General features: G+C 36.3%; 3 protein-coding genes across 4 annotated transcripts in view; 2 read left to right on the top strand and 1 right to left on the bottom strand.

The window, feature by feature from the left end:
• Positions 1-4,148, top strand: part of LOC117325752 (nuclear pore complex protein Nup155-like) — a 32,744-nt gene extending 28,596 nt beyond the window's left edge. The window contains exons 34-36 of the mRNA XM_033882191.1: positions 1,778-1,914; positions 2,319-2,425; positions 3,243-4,148. Of these exons, the coding sequence (XP_033738082.1) occupies positions 1,778-1,914; positions 2,319-2,425; positions 3,243-3,378 (380 nt within the window). The 3' untranslated portion in view covers positions 3,379-4,148. The remainder of the gene's footprint in view (positions 1-1,777; positions 1,915-2,318; positions 2,426-3,242) is intronic.
• Positions 4,149-6,193: 2,045 nt separating this feature from the next.
• LOC117325753 (methylthioribose-1-phosphate isomerase-like) lies at positions 6,194-14,308 on the bottom strand. Its single transcript, XM_033882192.1, has 5 exons — positions 13,841-14,308; positions 11,714-11,949; positions 11,207-11,376; positions 10,144-10,545; positions 6,194-6,752 (listed from the first exon to the last, which is right to left on the bottom strand). The coding sequence occupies exons 1-5, from the start codon at positions 13,970-13,972 to the stop codon at positions 6,613-6,615; spliced, it is 1,080 nt and encodes a 359-aa protein (XP_033738083.1). The 5' UTR covers positions 13,973-14,308; the 3' UTR covers positions 6,194-6,612.
• Positions 14,309-17,607: 3,299 nt separating this feature from the next.
• Positions 17,608-27,213, top strand: part of LOC117325750 — a 28,273-nt gene continuing 18,667 nt past the window's right edge. For both annotated transcript variants that reach the window (XR_004532373.1, XM_033882190.1), the window contains exons 1-10: positions 17,608-17,760; positions 18,683-18,862; positions 19,602-19,703; positions 20,219-20,498; positions 20,961-21,118; positions 21,419-21,574; positions 23,002-23,074; positions 23,621-23,784; positions 24,583-24,657; positions 26,161-26,358. Coding sequence is in view for 1 of the 2 variants with exons in the window: in XM_033882190.1 (XP_033738081.1) it covers positions 17,611-17,760; positions 18,683-18,862; positions 19,602-19,703; positions 20,219-20,498; positions 20,961-21,118; positions 21,419-21,574; positions 23,002-23,074; positions 23,621-23,784; positions 24,583-24,657; positions 26,161-26,358 (1,536 nt within the window). In the remaining variant the exon portion in view is untranslated. The remainder of the gene's footprint in view (positions 17,761-18,682; positions 18,863-19,601; positions 19,704-20,218; positions 20,499-20,960; positions 21,119-21,418; positions 21,575-23,001; positions 23,075-23,620; positions 23,785-24,582; positions 24,658-26,160; positions 26,359-27,213) is intronic.

Raw genomic sequence — 27,213 nt, 5'->3', positions numbered from 1 at the left:
TTTATAGAACGATACTTCCCCTTAGGTAGGAGAGGCTGTGATTTACAGTACGATACTTCCCCTTAGGTAGGAGAGGCTGTATGATTTATAGAACGATACTTCCCCTTAGGTAGGAGAGGCTGTATGATTTATAGAACGATACTTCCCCTTAGGTGGGAGAGGCTGTGTGATTTATAGAACGATACTTCCCCTTAGGTAGGAGAGGCTGTGTGATTTATAGAATGATACTTCCCCTTAGGTAGGAGAGGCTGTGTGATTTATAGAACGATACTTCCCCTTAGGTAGGAGAGGCTGTGATTTATACAACTATATTTCCCCTTAGGTAGGAGAGGCTGTGATTTATAGAACGATACTTCCCCTTAGGTAGGAGAGGCTGTGTGATTTACAGTATGATCTTCTCCTTTGGTGGGAGAGGCTGTGTGATTTACAGTATGATCTTCCCCTTAGGTAGGAGAGGCTGTGTGATTTATAGAACGATACTTCCCCTTAGGTGGGAGAGGCTGTGATTGACAGTATGATGCTTCCCCTTAGGTGGGAGAGGCTGTGTGATTTATAGAACTATACTTCCCCTTAGGTAGGAGAGGCTGTGATTTATAGAACGATACTTCCCCTTAGGTAGGAGAGGCTGTGTGATTTACAGTATGATCTTCTCCTTAGGTGGGAGAGGCTGTGTGATTTACAGCATGATCTTCCCCTTAGGTAGGAGAGGCTGTGTGATTTATAGAACGATACTTCCCCTTAGGTGGGAGAGGCTGTGATTGACAGTATGATGCTTCCCCTTAGGTGGGAGAGGCTGTGTGATTTATAGAACGATACTTCCCCTTAGGTAGGAGAGGCTGTGTTATTTATAGATCTATACTTCCCCTTAGGTAGGAGAGGCTGTGTGATTTATAGAACGATACTTCCCCTTAGGTAGGAGAGGCTGTGTTATTTATAGTATGATCTTCCCCTTAGGTGGGAGAGTCTGTGTGATTTATAGAACTATACTTCCCCTTAGGTAGGAGAGGCTGTGTGATTTATAGAACTATACTTCCCCTTAGGTAGGAGAGGCTGTGTGATTTATAGAACTATACTTCCCCTTAGGTAGGAGAGTCTGTGTGATTTATAGAACGATACTTCCCCTTAGGTAGGAGAGGCTGTGTTATTTATAGTATGATCTTCCCCTTAGGTGGGAGAGTCTGTGTGATTTATAGAACTATACTTCACCTAAGGTAGGAGAGTCTGTGTGATTTATAGAACGATACTTCCCCTTAGGTAGGAGAGGCTGTGTTATTTACAGTATGATCTTCTCCTTAGGTGGGAGAGTCTGTGTGATTTATAGAACGATACTTCCCCTTTGATAAGAGAGGCTGTGTGATTTATAGAACGATACTTCCCCTTAGGTGGGAGAGGCTGTGTGATTTATACTTAAAATGCTAATGTTATAAACAGACTTGACAAGCTTCATCACTCCAGGCTGTGATATTTAGAAACATTGAGGCATTTCGTATGATTTTGCGTGAAAGTATATTTATATTTTGATCGTGAAATCTTTCGCTAATTGGTTGGCTTAAAAATGATGAGAAATTTCTTTATCACTTGAAAGATTTGAGGCGGAGGGTTATTTTTCTTGGATATTATGTTTGCTAACCGTATCATCTATTTTTCAAGTGCTGAAATGATAGGTGTATGCAATTTCTTTGGTCAGCTGCTATAGCAGGTAAAAAGTACAATCATTGTGATGAATTGACTAAAGTTTGTGTTTATACAATACATTTACATGTATCTGCCCTTTCAGCATTCCTGGTGAAGTATATAGAACAGCGGAGTTGTGAGTTAGACTTCACATCATCCTGGGTGTATGAGATGATCCTTGAGATTGGCGTGCCTCCACCAAAACTGTTAGAAATTTATGACAGAATGTTCAAGTCTCGGGTAAGTCCTGTGCATTAAATAATATTCCAGTCAAGCAGTAATCTAATTTATTTCTGAGAATGAAATGTTAAAATTCTGCTTAATAGGTTCATCAGAAAATACAGGGCATGATTTTGGTTAACCCTGAAGATGTAAATGCTTCTATAATATATCATTTAGTGAAATGAGATATTTTTTAAAAGCTAATGGAGACAATGCTGTTGTATATTACATGTATACAACGTCTCTTTCCAATGAAAAAAGCTAATGGGGACAATGCTGTTGTATATAAAGTCTCTTTCCATTGAAAAAATAAATTTACAGATGCTTTGAATTCTTTGCAGTTTTGGTAGGATAGTGTGTATATCCATGTTATTACGTGTTGAGATGCCTTTTTGTTTAAATCCTGAATACATGTTTTCCAGGATCCTTATTGGCAGACAATTCAACGACCATTACATTTACTAGATGTTCTGTCAAATCTTCTGGCACACCTCACAGCCAACCCATCACTTATACCTGTGTATGAAAGGTAAGTGTACATGTCGGTCTAGAAATAAAACTCCAATTTACATCAAAATTAGGCTGAAAAAAATACCTCTGTTTCCACCAACACTACCGACCCTGTATTTTTGTGGCTACCCTGAATTTTTTTTTGACAATTTTCAGGGGAGGACTGTTATTAAAGTTCCCTACCTACCTACATTTTTATACCCCTACAACAAAGTTAGGGGGGTCTACTGGAATTGGGTTGTCTGTCCTTCGTCCGTCTGACTGTAGACACATCTTGTCTGGACAACTCCTCCTAAACTGTGGGCTGATTCCAATGAATTTGAATTTTCACTCAAATGGAGAAGACCATGTGTAGATATGCATGCAGCTGCTTAAATTTAAAAAAAAATGTGGTTGCCTCCTCCTAAACTTGTGAACCGATTTTCACAAAACTTCACAGGAATGTTAGGGAACATGTCCATATGTGCATGCAACTGTTTAAATTCCAAATTTTTGTTACTATGGTAACTGGTCACTATAAACAAGTTTTTATTTTATTTTTAATTTCAACAAACTTGTGACTAAATTCCCTTTATTATGATCAACACATGTCCCAGCCATTCTGAATTTCAGAAATAGGGGCATGCACAGGTTATCTTAGTTAGCCTCTAAATAACAGTTTCAGTTGTCCATTGACTCATGCGGATTGAGGGGGTATAATTCAGGCATCCTGGCGACAGTTCTAGTTCTTTCTGGCATGTTAGTGAAAACATGTGTTATTTTTTCAAGCCTGCAATAAAGTCAAATAAAACTTTGGTTTATAATATTCTTTGTTGATACATTATTTTTGTTTTAAGGAGACCCTTCTCAACATTGTGTCTGGACTTTGTGGCGACTTACCTCGTGGAGCTACAGACAATGAGGATGACCGACCACCATCGCCGACTTGTTGGACAGTTTAAACGCCTACAGGCTGAACTTGAGAGGCTGTGATGAAGGGTGCAAGAATAAAACATACTACGTGAGCAGGCACCGAAGAGTGCTTGTATCTTTGAACTAAAATGGAAGTATTTATTACAATGGAAGAAAAGCACCAATACACAAATATAATCCCAATATTTGACTACGTGTCTGAAGTTAGAGAATGGACTGTATCAGGGAACATGGATTTGTTAGTGTTACAAAAAGTGAAGTTATGTAAAGGATGGTGTGTATAAAGGACATTTTGTAAGAAAGGAATGTCATTGGACTTTGCTGTAATGTATTGATGCAATTTTTGAGCAACTGATATCTGAAATATTCTCTAGTTAACATCAAGTGTGTTGGACATTATTTGACCATTTGGCTGTATTGTAAGAACAGTGAGTGAGATGATAGAGTGAGATGTAATATTGTGACATTGTTTGTAGAGATTATTTTGGTAGGTTAAATGTTTAGGCATTAACTTGATTTGAAATCTATATATTTTTATAGAGGTTAAAATAAGGATAAATTTTGTAATGTCTACAATCATGCAAGTAATTTTGAATGTTAGTGTATATATATGTATGAAATCTTGGGTGAAAAATAAGTATGAAGAATCAGTGTGTTACATGCAATTTATATATCTGTTACAATTGGAATTAGCAAATGAAATCATGAACTGAATGTTTATGGTAAGCATATGAACGAAATAATGTCCTCTTATCTTGTGATATAAGGTTTTTTCTGTATTGTGAAATGTTTTTTTCATTTTGTGAATAAATGAAATTTCACAAAATTTAGCGAATCTGTTCAATTTCATCCAACACTGCATAGCAGTGCCACTGGGCGAACTTGATTCTGATGTGCCGGTGTGCCGACGGCAAGGCGGTAAAATTACTTGATTGTGTCCCAAATATGCGAGCGCAATTTCGGCACGTGCCGATCGTCGCAAATTCCTGCCGGTTTGAAACCACCGGCACACCGGCAAACAAGATGGCGACGTGTTCAACCGAAAGATTAGATTAAGTGAGCAGTTAAAGAATTTGAACTTATTTTGATCCGGTCAGGCTATTTTAGTCCTATATATATTGCAAAATAAGCTGATTTTGAATGTTCTGCAGCATTCGATGTTTACAATGCTTCTGAAATAGTTTATTCATATATAAATGTATAAAATAAAAAAATAAAAATATGTTTTGGTCTATGTCGGCCATATTGCAAATGAGCCGCTTTGCTTGAATGTACGTGCCGTCGGCAAGCTCAAAACCGGCAAACGGCACTGACGGCAAGCTAGAATCAAGTTCGCCCACTGTGTTTCATTCATATCATCAATGAAATGTCATTGCCCCTTGTATGGATGTCATTATAATATAATGTAATGTCAAGCTGATGATTGGTAGTCTATCTATTAACCAAGGACACATGACACATATTTATTTACATTTCTAGTATGTGTTCTCTATTTGGCCTTATCAAAAAAATTGTTATTTACACTTCTGTAAACGTTAGAATGTCGCGTATGAATACATTGTTGATAACGAGTGAGGTTTCAGGCCCGCATCAGCACGCACACACTTTATTCTAATTCTTACATTTTGTGAAGATCTTTTTGATAAAGAATGATGCAAATCAAAACAATATGTGAATTTGAGCTGTTAATATTCGTAAAAAAATGTAATTTACACACCAGTAAACACAAAAGGGAAATGATAGTATTATTTCTTAATTGAACTAAATGCTCATGCATCATTAGATTGTGACTTTTTCAAATCTCCCTTTAGTACGTTCAGTAAAAAATTCTTGAAGAACTACTGATGGAATCTTGAGTAAGGATGTAGTCTAATTGTATGCTCAAAATGGCCACTTCAAGCAATTTAGGATTTTGACATTATGGATTGGATTTAATGGAGACTTTGAGAACTGTCTTTGTAAAGACCTTACTTGTGTATGCCTGAAATTCAAGATGGCCATCAGTGCCCATTTTGAATTTTGACATGTCAAGTTTCTTGCTGCACTAACAATTTCAAATATTGTAGTTTGTTACTGCTATTTTTCAAGAACTTCTGACATGATGTTCTTTAAACTTAATAGTTAACTAAGTGTTGTATTAAAACCGGAAACGGGTACTTCAACATATTCAGATATAGATATAATCATGAGTAGCGAGATGTGTTCAGGAGGGGTCCTGGTTGACCGTTCTGTATGCCACATCTCGAGTCTAATTGAACATTTAAGATGGCTTCCATAGGCCATTATAAAACACAGCCATCAACCAGTAAATCTTGTGTGAAGTACCACTATGTGGCGAGTGGTGATAGGACTTATAATCGACACCCGATACAAAAGGGTGGTACCGAGTACACCCTTTATGAGTGACAACTACATACATTACTGTTAGCTTTATAAAAGTCATCACTAATGTCAATTATTACATATACACAAACAACCAGGTGTTTACATAATTCTACAGAATGTGCAGTTGGCCTAGTTAACAATATTACCTCCCTGTTGTGTAACGTCATGGTAGCTCAATTTTCAGCACGACTGACAGCGCGACAATATCCACACTGTGAAAGGTTTGGAAGCTGATTAAAACACATGAAAATATCCACTTAAACAGTATTAAGGGTTATGCCAGTAAAATAAATATCCTACAAGAGGACTCCAGAACATAGAATGATATGCCTAATGGATGCGACAGAAAATGTGTCACTTGTCTTGATGGTTACTATTTGACAAACCCGAAGTTCTCCTGTTTGGTAATATTTTACTGGAACAACCCTGATCTGTAATGAACAACAACTATGAGTGAAGTTCGCAAGATTGATTAAACAACCAGTAGATAGCACTATTTATATCTATTTATTTAGGAATAACAAGACAGAAACAAATGTAACAAATTGAATTCAGACTGAGATATAACGCCACACATTTAGAATTCGTTGTTGGTTTGTTATGATCCCTTGAGTTCAAATTAAGTAGTTGATTTTTAATGCCCAGGAGTTCATGAAATGAAATTGACCTTTAGGAATCAATATCCAGAACAGTCCTTTTATTTGTTTTCGCGCCATATTAATATGTTAACATTTATTTACCATACCTATGCCTGCATGCACAGCATTTATACTGTGCGTACACGAGACCATACAGACTCGAAAGATGACTTGTACGTTTTTGTTGGATATGGTTTGAAGACTCTTTGTTCTGTGATCTGATTACATTCATTACCAATGTACACATACTGTCAAATACAGTAAAACAATATTAAAGGCCTCCTTTGGTTATGAATGGTTTAAGTTTGTGTTTGAGTTCAGACGGTTTAAAGACTCCGTGTTCTGTGATGATTCCACCTGTGATGAGCTCTGCTGGTGTGACATCAAAAGCAGGGTTCCAGCAGTTAATTCCTGAAATGGTGGAGAGTTTACAGGTAAATACGGTACAAATGCAGTTCATCAACCTTACCTGGAGCTGGTACAGGTGTGTTATATTTATGGTGGCCATGCCAGTGTTAATCTTACTTAGATTGATACAGGTGTGTTATATTTATTGTGGCCATTCCAGTGTTAACCTTACCTGGAGCTGGTACAGGTGTGATATATTTATTGTGGCCACGCCACTGTTAACCTCACCTGGAGCTGGTACAGGTGCACAAGTACAGGTGCGCTATATTTATGGTGGCCACGCCAGTGTTAACCTTACTTAGACTGATACAGGTGTGTTATATTTATTGTGGCCACGCCAGTGTTAACCTTACTTAGACTGATACAGGTGTGCTACATTTATTGTGGCCACACCAGTGTTAACCTTACTTAGACTGATACAGGTGTGTTACATTTATTGTAGCCACACCAGTGTTAACCTTACTTAGACTGATACAGGTGTGTTATATTTATTGTGGCCACGCCAGTGTTAACCTTACTTAGACTGATACAGGTGTGCTACATTTATTGTGGCCACGCCAGTGTTAACCTTACTTAGACTGATACAGGTGTGTTATATTTATTGTGGCCACGCCAGTGTTAACCTTACTTAGACTGATACAGGTGTGTTATATTTATGGTGGCCACGCCAGTGTTAACCTTACTTAGACTGATACAGGTGTGTTATATTTATAGTGGCCACGCCAGTGTTAACCTTACTTAGACTGATACAGGTGTGTTATATTTATAGTGGCCACGCCAGTGTTAACCTTACTTAGACTGATGCAGGTGTGCTATATTTATGGTGGCCACGCCAGTGTTAACCTTACTTAGACTGATACACGTGTGCTACATTTATTGTGGCCACGCCAGTGTTAACCTTACTTAGACTGATACAGGTGTGCTACATTTATTGTGGCCATTCCAGTGTTAATCTTACTTAGATTGATACAGGTGTGTTATATTTATGGTGGCCATGCCAGTGTTAATCTTACTTAGATTGATACAGGTGTGTTATATTTATTGTGGCCATTCCAGTGTTAACCTTACCTGGAGCTGGTACAGGTGTGATATATTTATTGTGGCGGCGCCACTGTTAACCTCACCTGGAGCTGGTACAGGTGTGTTATATTTATTGTGGCCACGCCAGTGTTAACCTTACTTAGACTGATACAGGTGTGCTACATTTATTGTGGCCACACCAGTGTTAACCTTACTTAGACTGATACAGGTGTGCTACATTTATTGTGGCCACGCCAGTGTTAACCTTACTTAGACTGATACAGGTGTGCTACATTTATTGTGGCCACGCCAGTGTTAACCTTACTTAGACTGATACAGGTGTGCTACATTTATTGTGGCCACGCCAGTGTTAACCTTACTTAGACTGATACAGGTGTGCTACATTTATTGTGGCCACGCCAGTGTTAACCTTACTTAGACTGATACAGGTGTGCTACATTTATTGTGGCCACGCCAGTGTTAACCTTACTTAGACTGATACAGGTGTGCTATATTTATTGTGGCCACGCCAGTGTTTACCTTACTTAGACTGATACAGGTGTGTTATATTTATAGTGGCCACGCTAGTGTTAACCTTACCTGGAGCTGCTATAGGTGTGCTATATTTATGGTGGCCACGCCAGTGTTAACCTTACTTAGACTGATGCAGGTGTGCTATATTTATTGTGGCCACGCCAGTGTTAACCTTACTTAGACTGATACACGTGTGCTACATTTATTGTGGCCACGCCAGTGTTAACCTTACTTAGACTGATACAGGTGTGCTACATTTATTGTGGCCACGCCAGTGTTAACCTTACTTAGACTGATACAGGTGTGCTACATTTATTGTGGCCACGCCAGTGTTAACCTTACTTAGACTGATACAGGTGTGCTACATTTATTGTGGCCACGCCAGTGTTAACCTTACTTAGACTAATACAGGTGTGTTATATTTATTGTGGCCACGCAAGTGTTAACCTTACCTGGAGCTGGTACAGGTGTGCTACATTTATTGTGGCCACGCCAGTGTTAACCTTACTTAGACTGATACAGGTGTGCTACATTTATTGTGGCCACGCCAGTGTTAACCTTACTTAGACTGATACACGTGTGCTACATTTATTGTGGCCACGCCAGTGTTAACCTTACTTAGACTGAAACAGGTGTGCTACATTTATTGTGGCCACGCCAGTGTTAACCTTACTTAGACTGATACAGGTGTACAATATTTATTGTGGCCACGCCAGTGTTAACCTTACCTGGAGCTGGTACAGGTGTGCTACATTTATTGTGGCCATGCCAGTGTTAACCTTACCTGGAGCTGGTACAGGTGTGTTATATTTATTGTGGCCACGCTATTGTTAACCTTTACCTGGAGCTGGTACAGGTGTGCTACATTTATTGTGGCCACGCCAGTGTTAACCTTACTTAGACTGATACAGGTGTGCTACATTTATTGTGGCCGCGCCAGTGTTAACCTTACCTGGAGCTGGTACAGGTGTGATATATTTATTGTGGCCACGCCAGCGTTAACCTTACCTGGAGCTGGTACAGGTGTGATATATTTATTGTGGCCACGACAGTGTTAACCTTACTTAGACTGATACAGGTGTGATATATTTATTGTGGCCACGCCAGTGTTAACCTTACTTAGACTGATACAGGTGTACAACATTTATTGTGGCCACGCCAGTGTTAACCTTACCTGGAGCTGGTACAGGTGTGTTATATTTATTGTGGCCACGCCAGTGTTAACCTTACTTAGACTGATACAGGTGTGATATATTTATTGTGGCCATTCCAGTGTTAACCTTACTTAGACTGATACAGGTGTACAACATTTATTGTGGCCACGCCAGTGTTAACCTTACCTGGAGCTGGTACAGGTGTGCTATATTTATTGTGGCCACGCCAGTGTTAACCTTACTTAGACTGATACAGGTGTACAACATTTATTGTGGCCACGCCAGTGTTAACCTTACCTGGAGCTGGTACAGGTGTGTTATATTTATTGTGGCCACGCTATTGTTAACCTTACCTGGAGCTGCTATAGGTGTGCTACATTTATTGTAGCCACACCAGGTGTTAACCTCACTTAGACTGATACAGGTGTGCTATATTTATTGTGGCTACGCCAGTGTTAACCTTACTTAGACTGATACAGGTGTGTTACATTTATTTCGGCCACGCCAGTGTTAACCTTACTTAGACTGATACAGGTGTGTTATATTTATTGTGGCCACGCCAGTGTTAACCTTACTTAGACTGATACAGGTGTGCTACATTTATTGTGGCCACGCCAGTGTTAACCTTACTTAGACTGATACAGGTGTGATATATTTATTGTGGCCACGCCAGCGTTAACCTTTACCTGGAGCTGCTATAGGTATGTTTTGGATTTTTGTAAGCTCCTCAGCTGGTCGTTCTTCAATGATAATATCTGCTCCAGTTGATTTACTGGCATCATACGATGTGGTCGGACAGGCAACATAGAACAACACATTGTGATATTTGGCATTGATGGCGAGCTGGTAGGTACCAATCTTGTTGGCTGTGTCCCCATTAGCTACCACCCGGTCTGCTCCCACAACCACTGCAGAGATCTTCTTACGCTCCATTAGCATGGCTGCCATGCTATCACAAATAAGAGTTGCTGGTATTTTTTCATACACAAGTTCGTAAGCAGTAAGTCGAGCACCCTGGTTGTAGGGTCGAGTCTCTGTGCAATAAGCATGATCTAGATTGCCATCCTCATGGAGGGCTCGAATAACACCTACAAGATATAAGTGAAAGACCAGGTTATATCTGTTAAACAAATGATAGATATGAATATCAGTATAATGTGTACTACTTTAATATCTCGTAGTTTCCTATTACTTACCGTTTGTTTTATCAGTGTACCTTATAAGAGTGAAAAAGATACAACTACATGTACATGGTATCATAATTAATTTTTCTTTGTTTTCATGGTAAATACTCCAATGTGATTGGTCGAAAAATTCTTTTCATTCTTCTATGAAAGAAATTCCGAAAATGGCACGAAAAATGTGACGTCACAATACGACAATTGACGTTGCGTATTGATTTGAGAAAAAGAATCCCAAATAAAACCCGTAAAATTGTACATAAAACATGTTTTGAATTAGAAAAAGACAATTAACTGAAATTAATTATAAACATTGAGGTTGATTTTTTTTTATTTTCATACCCCGATGAAGATAAAAAAAATCAACCTCAATGCTTAAATAATTACAATTCAAACCAATGAAGTTTCAAAGAAATCGGTCAACAATGGAGAAATTTCTAGAAAAAGTTCAAATTACTGAAATAGTACAAACAATATATAACATTCTTTTCTGTTAGTCAAATTACTTTGCATACATTTGATGATTTGATTCAAACTTTATCTTATTCCACATTTGCCTGTGTTTTACCTAGAGCTGTGCCATATCCTGCTGTTGCTAAGGAGCCAGTGTTGCAGTGTGTAAGGACACGGGCCTTATTATGTGTGCATCGCTCCATGATGTCGCCTGCACCATACTTTGCTAGGGCAACGTTGTCACTACGATCAGATTCAAGCATTTTTTCAATTTCCTCAACAATTCTGAAATACAAATAAGATCAAATTTATCAGGTACTCATAAAGATAGACCACCTCACCCTTACCAGTTAACGGTGTATGATATACAAAATTACAAGGTACCTGTGATCATTTTACCTTAACAGATGACCACTAAAATCTAATCAGATTTAGAAATTAATACAATTACGCTATGGTGTGAATATGAATTTAATCCATTAAGGGGTTCTCGAGATAATTTGTACACAATCTTTGTGTTGCGATGCACACACGTCCGGGCAGACAGACAAAGCGTTTGATAAGTGGGGGACTTAAAACATAAACAACAAATATAGAGAAATACTAGTAGGACATATCTTACATCATTTTAAAGTCTTCAACCTTTAGGTCTCTGTCTTTTAACAATGTTGTAACTCTCTGTTTGAAATGTTTAGCAGAGGAACCCATGTTAACAGCTGTTGGTCTGGCAGTTACAAGATAATCCAGTCTCTCACAGATGAAGTTTCCCAGCTCCTCTGATGAGGTGATGTCTGTTTTCAACATTTCAACAGCCAGACTCAGACAACCAACAATGGCTATTGCTGGTGCTCCTCGTACCTTTCAAAAACATCACAACACATTAATGTTAAATATTGTATGCTATCTTATTGTAACAGTAACAGTTTTAGCTTCCTTCCTTAAAAATAATATTTTGTTGTTTTATATACATATGTATCACTATATCACAGCAATATAGCAGTCTCAAAGTAATTAACAGAATATTATCGGTGTCTAATGGCCCCAGCCTTTTGTAACCAGCCAATGTCTTTCTAAACTCACTGGGTAGCATACAGTCAGCTACCGTCTCGCCACTGTAACAACTTACAAATGACATTTCTTGCACTGCCTACCACTGAGTCGACTGAAACACGACAACAGAGTAAAGTATCTTGTTTAAGGAAATAACACAGCTAGGACACTTGCTTGGACTCGAACTAGTGACCCTTGGGTCCTGTAGCCCTGTGTCCTACCACCAGACCAGTGTGCCTCCTATAGATAGTGTCCTACAACTCTTTGTAACAAAGAAGAACTTTAGTTCTTATAATTTTTTCTTAATCATGCAATAACTTCTCCATTTACTATCAAAAAGACATATGAAAGAAATGCTAAGAAATATATACATAAAAAAGTGTACAATATGTCTCTTTTCCATCAAAACAGCTTGCCTCTACTGGGACTCTGGGATATTTACCTTTAAATTATAATTACTGTAAATCACTTATGCTTTAATACATGAAAAGAGTTAATTGCGTGTTCAAATCTTTTGCAATTATTTGTAAAAGAAAAAACACCTTTGGATGGCAGCCAAGCTATTAGATACCAATATGGGCAATTTCATTCGCAAATTTAAAGTAATTTCTAGATCAGCATTCTCGAACTAATATATTCAGTATATGTCTGCCGGGGTACGTTTGCGAAATAAAGTATTCATGAAATCTAACTGCTACTTGACAAAAGGTGATCGCAATAGGTCACTTGAGTTTGTGTCTTAATGGGTTACCTAAAATTTGGTTTGGTTTATTTTGTTTAGCGTCTTAATAACAGCGAGGGCCATTTAAGGATGTGCCAGGTTTTGGAGGTAGAGGCAAGCCACCGGCCTACAGTCAGTACCCAGGCAACTGCCTCACACGGGTTTCGAACTCACGACCCAGAGGTGGATAGCTAGCGATAAAGTGTCAGGGCATCGTAAATGGCTTGCCACAGATGGCCTAGGACCATTTTAGATTTCCAATGACTTCTGTTACTCAATAATTCATTAGAAGACTGTTAACGACCATTTTGTAAATTAAGTTAATCTTATACCTATATTTCCCTGCACCTGCTGATGAGATCTAATACAAACTATTGGGACATTTAGGATTATAACATACATGTTCAGTATGTAATTCCTTAATGTTTGTGCCTGACACAAATACATTTGGTCTTATTTAAGTTTTAACGCGAGCAATAGCTTCTATTTTTAATGTGTTAAACTATATGAAACTGTTCATCACGTTAAATATTTGTTTTATTATTTAACATGTTGAATGCAAAGTAAACATTTAAATTCTAATTAAACATTTCACATTAAATCTAGTTTTAAGGAGTTAAAGTTTATGTTTAACACATTAATTTTGTGACTTCGTTTTTTACATGAACGACCTTTCATACTTTTGAGATATGTCTTGTGTGTACATGCATGCTTATTGCTATGCATTCTACTTATAACATTCTCATTTAAAAGGCTATTTCAAAAAGACCAAAATTATTGAATGTTATAAACATGTTAGTTCATTGATATAAGATCAAATAAAGCATTACGTTTGCTATGTGTGCTCGGCCAGGGTGCCAATATATTTTATCGTCACATTTGGATCCTGGGAACTTGCATTGTCTGCAAACTTTCCTCAAAATATGTTACATGTTTTATAAATATGAGGAACAAAACGTGAATTTTGATGTTATACACCTGCATCTTCTTTATTGCTTGCCATCCATCGTTGGTGTTGTTTACATTGATATACTGTGTCTGCGTAGGGAGGAGCAGTTGGTCTAGAATGCTAAGTTTCCCCTTAGAGTATCTGATGGCTTCAAGCGTCATACTTTCGGTTTGGCCCAATATTTTTTCTATAAATGTTTTTTCAAGTATTTACAAATCTATTAGTGGTACGTCCGTGGTAATGATGGCTTCGGTTTTGTGGAAAGTGTCCCAGTTGTCACACACACCAATTACGTAGCTGAACATGTAATGTCTTAGGCCGACATCGTTATCTTGCGATTGTACCACGTGTTTGAACTGTTTCTGTGTAGTCTGCTGTGCAGTTGGCGATATTTTTAACGCCTTTTTAACCAATAGATGTCAAGACAGATGGACGAACTGAGTGTTAGGCCTTCAATGGCATTAAATTCTTGTCTATAACAAACACTGTAAAGTAGCTGCTTTATTAGAGGCTGATAATATTAGGCCTACATTTTATGCCTAGAGGGATTTAACTCGGTCTCACTAGTTACCGACAAGAGCCGACAAGAGCCGACAAGAAACTAGTTTTACCGACAAGAGCCGACAAGAAGTTAGAATTACCGACAAGAAGCCGACAAGAAAGAAAATGAGAGATAAAAAAGCTTTTATTTATCAATACAATGTATGATTTGATTATTTTTTCTATTTTTGAATATTTTGTGGTCTGATATAATGGTTTTGACAGGTAATATTGAGCCGACAAGAACATAGATTTACCGACAAGAGGATGGAATTACCGACAAGAAGCCGATAAGAAAGAAAATAAACACATTTTATTTATTAATACTATCTTTGATTTGCTCATTTATTAGTTATTTATTATCTCTTTGGATTATTTTGTGGTTTTATGTAATGTTGGCGACAGGGAATATTGAGCCGACAAGAAAAATAGATCTACAGACAAGAGGCTGCAATTACCGACAAGAAAGAAAATAAAATATAAAATACATTTTATTTATCAATACCATGTTTGATTTGTTCATTTATCAGTTATTTATTATCTATTTGGATTGTTTTCTTGTTAATTAAGCCGACAAGAAAAAATGATTTGCCGACAAGAGGTTATAATTAGTCTACCGACAAGAAGCCGACAAGAAAATAAACAATACGATCGATTTATTTCTCGATTTATACTTATTTAATTACACGTACAATGTAGTAATATATGTGACAATGATTGCATTAGACCCCAAAACAATCCAAATACATAATAAATAACTAATAAATGAACAAATCAAACATAGTATTAATAAATGAAATGTGTTTTATCTTTTATTTTCTGTCTTGTCGGTAATTCGTTCCTCTTGTCGGTAGATCTATTTTTTCTTGTCGGCTCAATATTACTTGTCGACAACATTACATTAGACCACAAAAGAATCAAAAGAGATAATAAAAAAGTAATAAATGAGCAAATCAAACATAGTATTAATAAATGAAATGTGTTTCATCTTTTATTTACTTTCTTGTCGGTAATTCCAGCCTCTTGTCGGTAGATCTATTTTTTCTTGTCGGCTCAATATTACTTGTCACCAACATTATACTTTAGACAACAAAACAATCCAAAATAATATACATGTATATAAACAAATCAAACACTCTGATAATAAAAACAAAATAGAAAGTAACTATTTTGTATTTCATTTTCTTTCCTATCGGCTTCTTGTCGGTAATTGCACCCTCTTGTCGGTAAATCTATTTTCTTGTCGGCTCAATATTACCTGTCACAACCATTATATCAGGCCACAAAATATTCCAAATAGAAAAAAATTAACAAATCATACATTGTATTAATAAATAAAAACTATTTTATCTCTCATTTCCTTTCTTGTCGGCTTCTTGTCGGTAATTCTAACTTCTTGTCGGCTCTTGTCGGTAAAACTAGTTTCTTGTCGGCTCTTGTCGGCTCTTGTCGGTAACTAGTGAGACCCATTTAACTTTATGAAAGCTGTCGCATATGACACGTTCACTTTGACGTTTGTCAACGTGATGGTGAAATATCGTACGCCGTTCCCGATCCAGGTCTGTTTCCCGACCCTTGCATTCAGTTTACAGAAGTGCGATCACAAACTATATCACCGATATTGTCCCCCGAGTTTAATGCACAAATTGTACGCTAAAAGGATATGGCGCGGGAAGGATGTCATAATTAAATATTTTTGCCTAGGCAGAAATCGAATTTTGCCTAGGCAAAAATAAAATATTGCCTAGGAATTTTTGCCTAGGCAAAAATATTTCTGCCTAAGCAAAAATAATTTTGCCTAGGCAATAATCGAAACAAAATTATTTTTACCTAGGCAGAAATCGAATATTGCCTAGGCTAAAATTTTTTTGTCTAAGCAATAATCGATTTTTGCCTAGGCAGAAATAATTTTGCTAAGGCAATATTTTATTTTTGCCTAGACAAAAATATTTAATTATGACATCCTTCCCGCGCCATAAAAGGAATGTAATATGACATAACATTCAGATTAACATGAATCACATGCAACATAACTTGCTTGACACAGTAGAGTAGTTGGTTACAAGTGAAATTAGATAGATACAAGAGTGTCATATTATAGTTAGACTATCACGTCAGAAATCGACAAACGATGTATCACAGACTCTATCAGTACATGTTCATCTACCTAGGATAATTCATAATGCCACCAGGTTGCTTATTTCCAATTGACAGATATAAGTTATAAAGCATAAAAACAACAACAAACAAACAAGCTATACTGTCACGGGTCAATTACAGTTTGTATAGAGATAAGGGTGAAAAGGAACATATCATATCAGAGATGTCTCTGATGATACGTTATTGTAATGACGTTAGGAAAATGGTCTATGGGTTGGGATCGCTCTAGCTTCGAGGTCAGTTCGCTGATGAAAATGCATAATTTATTCAACAGAAAATAAGAAAATAAATATTCATTTGCTTTGGACATAAGGTGTAGTGTAACTTCTTTTTTTTGCATTAAAAAAAATTATTATTATTTTTTTTTTATATATAATTTTAGATTGTCGGCAGAGAATTTCAGTCCTTGACAACAGTAGAAAAGGTTGAAGATTCAGGACCTTTGATATTTTTCAAAACAAAGTTGAGATGGAGTAGGTAGTTCTTGTTGAAGAGGTCAATGATATATGAACTGCTTCGCAATTCATAAAATTTGTCTCAAGACCTATCGAGGTTTATACCCCCATACACCTTAACATAACTTTATTCAACCTTAAATGAATGACATTTACCATTAAAACATTGAAAGCATGGCTAAGTAAGTGACCTAAATTGTTGACGGTTGTATCTTCCATGCACCGTGTCAGTTTGAATAAACCTGTTTTTTAAACGATTGGATCAGAGTCTTGTATATCATGGCATAGGTCTCTGATCATGGTATATATACGTCTCTGATTGAATGAGGTGGGGTGCCGTTTCGCACGTACGTTTCGGAGTTGCCACCCATGTACTTTCCACGGTACCCAGACCATTGTCATACAGCTGTGTACAAAAAAAATATGCAAGTGCCTGTGAAAACTAGATAAGTGCAATACGTGCATTTGGAACTCCAAGAATGTTGCTGTTGCCACTGTTATGTGGGAAGTACATCCGAGAAGTTCCGATTAACGCCCGACGGGGCCGGGGCTTGGAATGACGTACAAGATGTGCGTCAACATTCAAGCCTATTGCAACGTTGATCGGCTATCTTTTTATGAATTTGGCGCGGGAAAGAAGAAGTATGGATTTGAGATTGGAATTGGAATCCCTGTTATTAAAACTTACACAAGACGACGTTAGCGACAGCCAGCGAAATAACTTGATTGGCTCATCTCAACAAGAAATCAATATAGTTCTGAAAAAACTCTTGCATCATCTGGAGAATCAACACGTATGTAATGTAGAAAATCTAGACAAAATGGCATGCACCGCCACAGATCACCAACTATTTTCATGACTGTACTGTATAGTTATGTACATTATATTTGATCAGATCTGAAATTGAAAGTTTATATAAAATTATCTATTTCAGACAGATATCTCTATTTCAATACAGATATCTAAATTAAATAGGTAAAACCCAAATTAGTATTTTCAGATGCACAACATTTGATTCAGATATCTAGATCATTACAGTAGACGTCTATTTTAAATACAGATATATAGCTGATTTAATAAGAGATATCTCAAAATACAAATCTCTGTATTTTGTCTATAATTAATAGATATCTCTATTTCAAATAAAGATATCTGAATTAAATGGGTAGAGACCCAAACAGCTTGCCATATAAGGAAATCACATTTTTGCCATTCATTTGTGTCATTTCTATTGGAATTAGCAGTTTTGGAAGGCAGTTTGCTGGTATGCAATTATTGGCCTCCAGGGGCTGGTGGGCAGGGTAAAAAAAGGTCAAATTTACAGAAACATTTCAAAACTCATGCAGGTGACCGTTAAGGCCCATGGGCCTGTTGTTTTACATGATGACACAATTTTATTTTTTTAATGCCCATGGGCCTGTTTTACATGATGACACCATTTTATAATGCATCATGAATTCTAGTTTTACATGATGACACACACCAAGTTTGATCCTTTTGACTGTCCTTTCTCTAATCTATTTTGTGTATTATTTGTATTTTTCTGTGTTTTTCAGAAGTTTTATTTTTTAATCCATTCGCACAATTTGAAATTTTTAATTTGTTTTTAGGAAAAATAGGGTTGTTTTGCATACCCAGTTATAATAGGCAGGAAAAACAATGCATTAATCAAACTTTTGCTGATATCAGGAATAATTGACTTTTTTTTGTTATAGGATGTGGAGAAATCTTTAACTGAACTTCCTGATATTGGACAGGTTTTAGGAAGATTATGTGGGAATCGTGCTGTACAAGGAAATAAGTTGTTGTACCATTCCACAATGATGTGTGTCTTGTCACTGTATCGGGTAGAGCCATTGTCCCAACTGGAACAGAAAGCTAAGGATTGGGCACTGGTTGGTTATTTTGATCTTTTAATTGAATTATGAGTTTTGATCATCATGATCTAAAGATGGTTGACCTAATAAGTGTACTATCCCTTCGAGTACTCCATATTATTTTTTCTAGTTTGAATAGAGAACATTACTGTGTAAGCAATCCAATATCTGTATCCTATATCGGGTTTGAACATTCACTATAATTCATTCACACTGCATGACCTCTCACCAAAATTAATGAAACAGTTTTAAAATGGATGTCTACCAGAGGGAAGTTACCAGCTTTGGTATGATGCCGGAGGGTACATCTTGTCTGATCTTGCAGTGACAAAAAGCAGCATTCCCATTCCAAAATTCATCAAGATAGCCTACTTTGTATATTTTGACCTTCGACATAAGTATTGTTTCGAAGATATACATTTTTAAGTCAATGTAATCTATTTGACTATATTATATGAATATAGGAAAAGTTTCTCCATAAATATCAGTTGCTTGCAGCAAAATAATTTAAAAATTAGAAGGATATTTTTTATGCTCCCATGATAACTGTATAGTTTGCTTTTGTTTTTAAAACTTTCCATTTAGAAAAGAATCACAAAATACCTTTATTTTTTGAACAATTTAACATATGTTACTTTATAGATGATAAACTGTGTTATCTAACTGGGACAGGGTGTTTCATAAGTTTCTGTAACTTTTGCTTGGCTCCATTGTCTCTTCAGGAACAATATACTTTAACTAAACTTTTGTGTTGAAGGCACAGTTACAAAACACTCTGAAGAAAAAGCCAAAAGATACCTATCATACCTGTGGTGTGGGGATCTCCCATACAAAAATTATGCAGCGTCACATTTCCAAGGTAACATAATATTACTGCTATGATGCTAAAAATACAGTGTTCTATCAGTCAAAGCAACATCTGATTGGATAATGAAAGGTTTTCAGAGGATCGTAGTACTAACTCTTGTCATTCCTGTAAAATCTGGTAGGGTTACAGTACATTCATGTACTTGTGTAATCAAAAATGACTCAAATCTTCAATCCTTTACTATAAACTCTTTACACTACTAGCTTTGCCTTTTTAAATGGATTTCAATAAGTGTTTTAAACACCAAGCTAGACTCCTGTTATATTAGATGAAAGTCTACCAGGAGATTTCTCTTGTACAGGGATAACTCTGGCTCTTAAAACCTATGGGAGATTTTATGAGATTTGCAAAATTCCTATGAGATTTGTCTGTATAAAGAGGTACAATTTTGAATTTTTAATGAGATTTTTTTGAAAAACATGGGTAAAAATCCCCAAATCTCTGCCCAAAGTGATCCCTGCTTGTATTGTTTGTTTTCACTTCTAATAAGATGAAAAACATTTCAGTTGTCAGCAAAAGTGTTTCCAGCCCTGAAAGAATGTATTGGTGATGTTCGTGTGAGATGTGTAGGATCAGGAACCCACATACCTGGTGAGGTATACACAGAGGTCAGAGCCACTATACAGCAGATTGTTGGTGTACTTCTATCGGTTCCACAGTCGGATGAGTACCAGGATGTGTGGACAGATATCCTATGGATCCTTTCTGTCCATGGACTCGAAGAACCTTGGGTGCAGGACATTTACCAGAAAATAACTTTACATCAGAACTCGAGTCATATGCAAGGTGTCTGTCTTAGTTCATTACATTAGTTCAGTGATAATGTTCCTGAAATATTTGCAGCATAAATCACTGCCAATGTTTCCAAAGTAAAACTCAGTTCACTGATCATGTCAGTAACTTTTTTCTTGGCTCATGACACCGACAGTGTTTCCAAACACAACTCATATTATTGTATCCTGGTTACTTTAGGAAACATTTCCTCATTTATGAAAAAAAAATAGTCCATTTTGAAAAATACTCGGGTTCACTTTTGACTTGTTTTGAACTTAAAAAGTATAATAAGCTATTTGTGAAACTTAAACGACTAGGTTGTGCATTGAGAGCAAAATGAATCTGTAAACTGGTTTGAATCCATAGAATTAGGACTTGGTGCTGTGTAATTGTTGAATCTTACAATTGACTTTTACATATTGTTAAATTCAATAAGAAATTGTTTTGGTTGAATAAGAAATATCTAATTTCCAGGTAGAAGTGGTGGTTTTTCATTGAGTAAATCAGGATGGAGACTACTTTGGCAGAGTTATCTCCCCTCTTTAGAGGTAGCAGTTCTTCACCATATAGACCAGGCCTGCAGAGTAAGATTGCCTTCTTCAGTAAAATGCATACTGAAGAAGCAATGTTTTGTAAGTTTTTCAATAATTCATATTTAAAAAATCATAGAATTTAGTAAGACTGAAATGCATACACTAAGTTGGTATTCAAATTTCATCTGTTTAATATAAACTTAACACAAGTTGCTGAAATTGTGAGGCACTGTCACAAAATGACACTAGGCATTTGGTCCAGTAGTGATGGTTAAAATAGTGTCATATGTACTAAGGAGTTATTAACAAAGAGTAAATCCTCAGCATTTATAACTTCATTCACCTCTCTTGTCCGTTCCAAAGTTTCTTTTATGTACAAAATGAACTATTCTCTTTTAGGTTGAGATTTGCGCTGAAGATCCTGTGTTGTTGACGGTTGTCAGTCAGATGTTACAAGAGCTGATCAGGCATGCAGGATATAACAGTGAGCTCATCTGGGTAACAGCAGTCTTTTACCAGCTACTTCAAGAACATTACTCTCTGGCTGGAAGTCATGTATGTATGCTTGTACTGGTCTTTTAGAGAAGTTTTGTTACTGCTGGACAAAATATTATGATGGAATAGTTTATGTCTTGAAAACTTAAAGAAGGACAAGGCCCATTCTTTGCTTGGGAATCCCGTAGATAAAAGTTGGTAACTAAATCTTGTTCAGCTGTTATTAGTCCCCTACTGATGAAACCGGGGTGATAATAGATTTCTGCTGCATCTGTCTTGTACTAGGACTATCTACATAACACCAAAGTTTGTCAGCACTCTGGCGGCTTCGTTCCTTGAGGGATATTGAGCAGAATTCATACAATGATTGATAAAGCACCATAGTGTCTCGGACAAACTTTAGTTTCAGGGTTTTGGGATCAAGGTCACTGTTGCTATTTTTAGTTGGGGCTGGTTGGTGACATATATTGCTTTCCTATAAATGCAATGTTTTGCGATCAAATGCCCCTCCAATTTATTAATGGGGTGGGGACATATACAGTCAAGGTCACTATTACTGTACCTACAAAAAATCATCAACCATCGTCAAGGTCACTATTTATAGAGATTTGACACGAGAATTAGGGGTTTCAATTCATGCTAATAAATGTTTTTTCTTAAAGTAGAGCTAGCAGCTGTTTGAAGATAGCACTGGGAACTAGTTATGATAGGTGGGGATTGATAAATGACGGTAAAAAGTCTTCCAATTCTGATCATCAATAGCGTTATCACAAAATTAACCACAGGAACAATTCTAAGTTGAATGTGCCTGCCGAATTGCAAGCGATATGCTTTTATTTTTTCATGTCTTAAAATAATTTTAATTACCGATTATTTTAGCCGATTATTGGATCTGTTTGATTTTCTGATTCCATACAATGATCAATTTTATCCACATGTTTATACATATGTTTATCCACATGTTTGTAACTGTAATCTCTACATGTATTAAACTTGTAGCTTGATGCTACTAAAATTGCAATTTCTATGAAGTTGACTCATAGCAGAATGTTCGGATGAGAAATTAATTTCATCTTCATGAAATTTCACTTTGATCAGGCTTCCTCCCATTATTCAGACATGTTTTCCATTTTAGCTGTTAGAGATTTCTCTGTAAGCTCCTAGGAAATGACAGACAGCACATGCTGGCAACAATACAATGATGTTACATAGACAATTCAATAATGTCATGTCAACATTGTATTACCTTGCAATAATAAGATTGTAAGTAAATAAAAAAGTTTGATGGTAAAAAAATAATACTCCCCTACCTTGAGGACGTGACAGAGAAATCTCCAACCCTCGGGGTGATATTCTTGATTGTCTATCCCTTGACAGAGCCTCTGGTTACAATATCCCCTCTAGGGTTGGAGATTTCTCTTGACATCCTCAAGGTAGGGGAAGATTCTATTAGTCTTTGTTGATATGTCCCTCCATATCTATTTCAGGATGTTACTTTACTACAGTTGTATCCAGAACATCAGAATGTTGTCTCAGCAGCACTTTCAATGTTCCAACCATGTAAGAAACATGTTATTCTAATATATCATGATTTTTGTTATTGGTGATTAAAATTGTCTTATGATGTTGATGTTTCAGTTTAAAAATACGGGTGCACATTGATGGATGTTCTGTACATCATATACAGTATTCTGCTCCATACCTTGGTTCTATTTCTACTATAAATGTGAATATCTCTGCATTGAAATTATGCAAATTAGCTCCTTAATGTGTTTGGAAATACACAGAATCTGCAAAATTAAAATAATACCAAACACTTTAGTGTCTACAGACACAATTATCTTGAAAATGAAAATTTTGACAGTTTGAGAACTGATATTAGTCACATATAAACATCTTTTGTATTAACAGACACAATCTTGAAAATAAAAATTTCATCATTATGAAACTCATATTAGTTGCATGAACATAAATAATTAACCTGTACACAAAGTTTTGAAAAAATGATATGAAAATCGGCTACTGATGAAAAATGACAGTCCATTAGGGATAAGGACTCATTGTTTAGGTTATCTTCCCCTACATTAACCTATAAGTATTTTGTAGGTACGGATGTGGATGTTTCTGCCGACAAAGTCTGTAAAATTGTAGCGTCCTTAGAAGACCAACAACAGAACATCGGGCGCCAGGTCATCTCTCACAACAGCATGTTGTACCATAGACACTGGTATCTGAACACCATCAGAATCTGTCTTTGCTGCCACAAGAAGGTACAGACTAGCTCTGAATTTATCAGTTTGGACTTAGGGTGGTATGATTTATCGACTATTGTTTTACCTAAATAATCTGAATATATCCACAACCTAGCTGATTCAGACTTATGTTTCCTTCTCATAAAGATTTTCCTTTGCCATGGGACTAGTGACTTTGATGATCTGCTGTGCCTTGATAACACACTTGGAATCTATTTTTCCTCCTCCATGTTGATTCAATATTTTCAGTGCTGCCAAACTAGCCTCTCCAATTGTCTCTTGGTCAGAGTTATCTGGCTAACTGTTGTGTTATATTCCTTTATTGATGGTATTAGCAATACGAAATGGTCATTGTATTGTGTCAGTGGAACTATCATTATCATTTATGTGACTTTTAACTTTCCATGTAGAATATTACTCCTCAATTAAATCTTAGTAAAAAAATAAGTAAAATTGGAACAGGTCTTGGCGAAAACCTTTGGTGTTTAAATTTTTGTAATTGTTCAATATGTATTGGTTTGAGAACAACATATACTGCTCTACGGCAAGGGTAGTTTGTTAATGAAATAAGAATTGACTAAAGTTGATAGGTTCATCTTGGCAAAGATGTTAGTTTTCCTGTATTGAATTCAAAATGTTCTCTAAAATTTCACCTGATATTGTTGAGAACCAAATCAACTAGTCATTCCAGATACTCTTAGTTTTGTTTGTGGATTGATAAAAACAATTTTGAGATTTAGATTTAAAAAAAAAAATATTTTGACATGTTTTCTAGCATACTGCAATATCATTGAAATAGTGTTTTTGTTGTTGTAGTTTCTTGATGGATGCTCTTCTTTGCTGTGTTGGATATTGGAACCAAAAAATATAGAAACTCAAAGGGAAATAAAAGTATGCCATAATTCGTATTTTAAACATAAAATTAAGACATACATAGAATAATTCATTCGTTATATATTTACCTGTGCTATTATGCCAGTAAAGTTTTGTGCTGTTAATAACAAGGATGAATTTTAGTCGGAAAAAGCATTAGCATTTAAGGAACCTTCTATATTAATCAATAGAAAAACCTTCTATGTTAATCAAAAGGAAAAATTGATCTTATGAAATGCCAATCGTCCCATTGCTCCTTCCAAATAGATTCTCGCTAAGGTTTAATTTTGAAAATTTTGCCTTTTTAAAGATATACCCAATAATATGAAAAAATACAAAATAAAAATTGGTTTACCGTGATGTCCCTTTAATATATACATGGCTTTAAAAAGACGTTGTATTTTAACAAAGGCAAAATTTTCAAAATTAAACCTTAGCGAGAATCTATTTGGAAGGAGCAATGGGACGATTGGCATTTCATAAGATCAATTTTTCCTTTTGATTAACATAGAAGCTGAAAATACAACGTCTTTTTAAAGCCATGTATATATTAAAGGGACATCACGGTAAACCAATTTTTATTTTGTATTTTTTCATATTATTGGGTATATCTTTAAAAAAAATATCCTTATGAACAATAACCATTCGAATTTGATGATATATGTATATTAAAAACATCAATTATTGATTATAAAAAGGTTATCACAATTCGTTGATCAATAGTCTGAATATGCAAATTGTGAGACATATATGATAACACGCATGCGCACAACACACTAAAACACCTGAAAACAAAAATGGCTTCCAAAGTGAATCGACTGCGGTTGAAAACGATAACAGCTTCTGCAATGAAGAGAATAATTGGAAAATGGGTCAAACACAATCCTAGAATTAAACTGGGGAAGCAGTACAATACAGTTCGAACATGAAAACAGCAGTAATACGGACGCTGCTCGTATTCTGCTTGATTGCTGGTTAGTAGGTCATGACAATCTCGGTAATATTTACACAAACTCGGTAATGGTTACACAAACTCAGTAATATTTATAGTCTGTACCAGTACATCGCTACTGTCACTATACTATATGTACGGTGTTTACACTTATCTACACATAAATATGTGTGCCGGAATATATACAGAACGTGTTATTTAACATTTAAACCACTGTATAATATCGTTATCCAACTAATCCAATTCGCCTTGTAAACTATCGTGTGTTTGTGTTGCCTCGATTTCAAAACAGTCACGTGATGATTTAAAAATAATTTCCGCGCTAAATTTAGAGGGGGATTCCCAACTAAATCAAGTGGTCAAGCTGGACATGAGGATCGACTTTGAACATTGGGACAGCACAGAAACATAACTGGAAAGGAACAAAACACGTACATTCAATAAAAAATTACAACGTTTTTACCGTGATGTCCCTTTAAACTTTGGATAATACTAGATCGGTGAAGTTGTTCTGTGTTTATACATTTACTGATAATTGTTAAATGGATTATGGTAATCTTTTCTTCCAGATAATATTACACAACTGTATCCAGGCTCTGAGATCTCTGATGACTAAAGTCAGTCTTGAAGTTACAGATGTATTATATGTGATACAGACAGAACACAGTCTATCTAATGTAGCAAAGTCAGCAATCAGTCATCTAGTTATGATGTTTCTCTACAAGGCCAGTGCTGGGATGAACATCTTCAAGGATGTTCTCCCAAAGGTAAAAAGATTAATGTTGATGATCAGTTTCATCCAAACCATTTATTTCTTTTTATGTCCCCCATATCTGAGCTGTTCTGTCCCATCCCATTCCAAATCATTCGTATCAATCTAGTAACTTATGTTTTCCTTTGCATGCAGTATGTTAATTTTTAGCCCATCATCATCAGATGGTGGGCTATTCAAATCGCCCTGCGTCCGTGATCCGTCCGTCCGTCCGTCCGTAAACAATTATTGTTATCGCTATTTCTCAGAAAGTACTGAAGGGATCTTTCTCAAATTTCATATGCAGGTTCCTCTTGGTGCCTAGTTATGCATATTGCATTTTGAGACCAATCGGAAAACAACATGGCCAACAGGCAGCCATCTTGGATTTTGACAATTTAAGTTTGTTATCGCTATTTCTCAGCAAATACTAAAAAGATCTTTCTCAAATTTCATATGCAGGTTTCTCTTGGTGCCTAGTTATGCATATTGCATTTTGAGACCAATCAGAAAACAACATGGCCGACAGGCAGCCATCTTGGATTTTGACAATTGAAGTTTGTTATCGCTATTTCTCAGAAAGTACAGAAGGAATCTTTCTCAAATTTCATATGAAGGTTCCCCTTGGTGCCTAGTTATGCATATCGCATTTTGAGACCAATCGGAAAACAATATGGCTGATAGGCAGTCATCTTGGATTTTGAAAATTAAAGTTTGTTATCGCTATTTCTCAGAAAGTACTGAAGGGATCTTTCTCAAATTTCATATGTAGGTTCCCCTTGGTCCCTAGTTATGCATATTGCATTTTGGGACCAGTCGACTCTGAAAATAACTTGGCCGACAGGCAGCCATCATGGATTTTGACAATTGA

The sequence above is a fragment of the Pecten maximus genome, chromosome 4 (assembly GCF_902652985.1).
Source record: "Pecten maximus chromosome 4, xPecMax1.1, whole genome shotgun sequence".
Classification (NCBI taxonomy): domain Eukaryota; kingdom Metazoa; phylum Mollusca; class Bivalvia; order Pectinida; family Pectinidae; genus Pecten; species Pecten maximus.
The sequence above is the reverse complement of the archived record's forward strand: the minus strand, read 5'-3'. Positions and strand labels throughout refer to the sequence as shown.

Coding starts and splice junctions, on each gene's coding strand:
- LOC117325753 (XM_033882192.1), bottom strand. CDS start 13,972: ATGACGCTTGAAGCCATCAGATACTCTAAGGGGAAACTTAGCATTCTA. Junction 11,950..13,840: donor AAGCAATAAAGAAGATGCAG/GTGTATAACATC, acceptor TGTTTTTGAAAG/GTACGAGGAGCACCAGCAAT. Junction 6,753..10,143: donor CATACCTATAGCAGCTCCAG/GTAAAGGTTAAC, acceptor CCACCATTTCAG/GAATTAACTGCTGGAACCCT.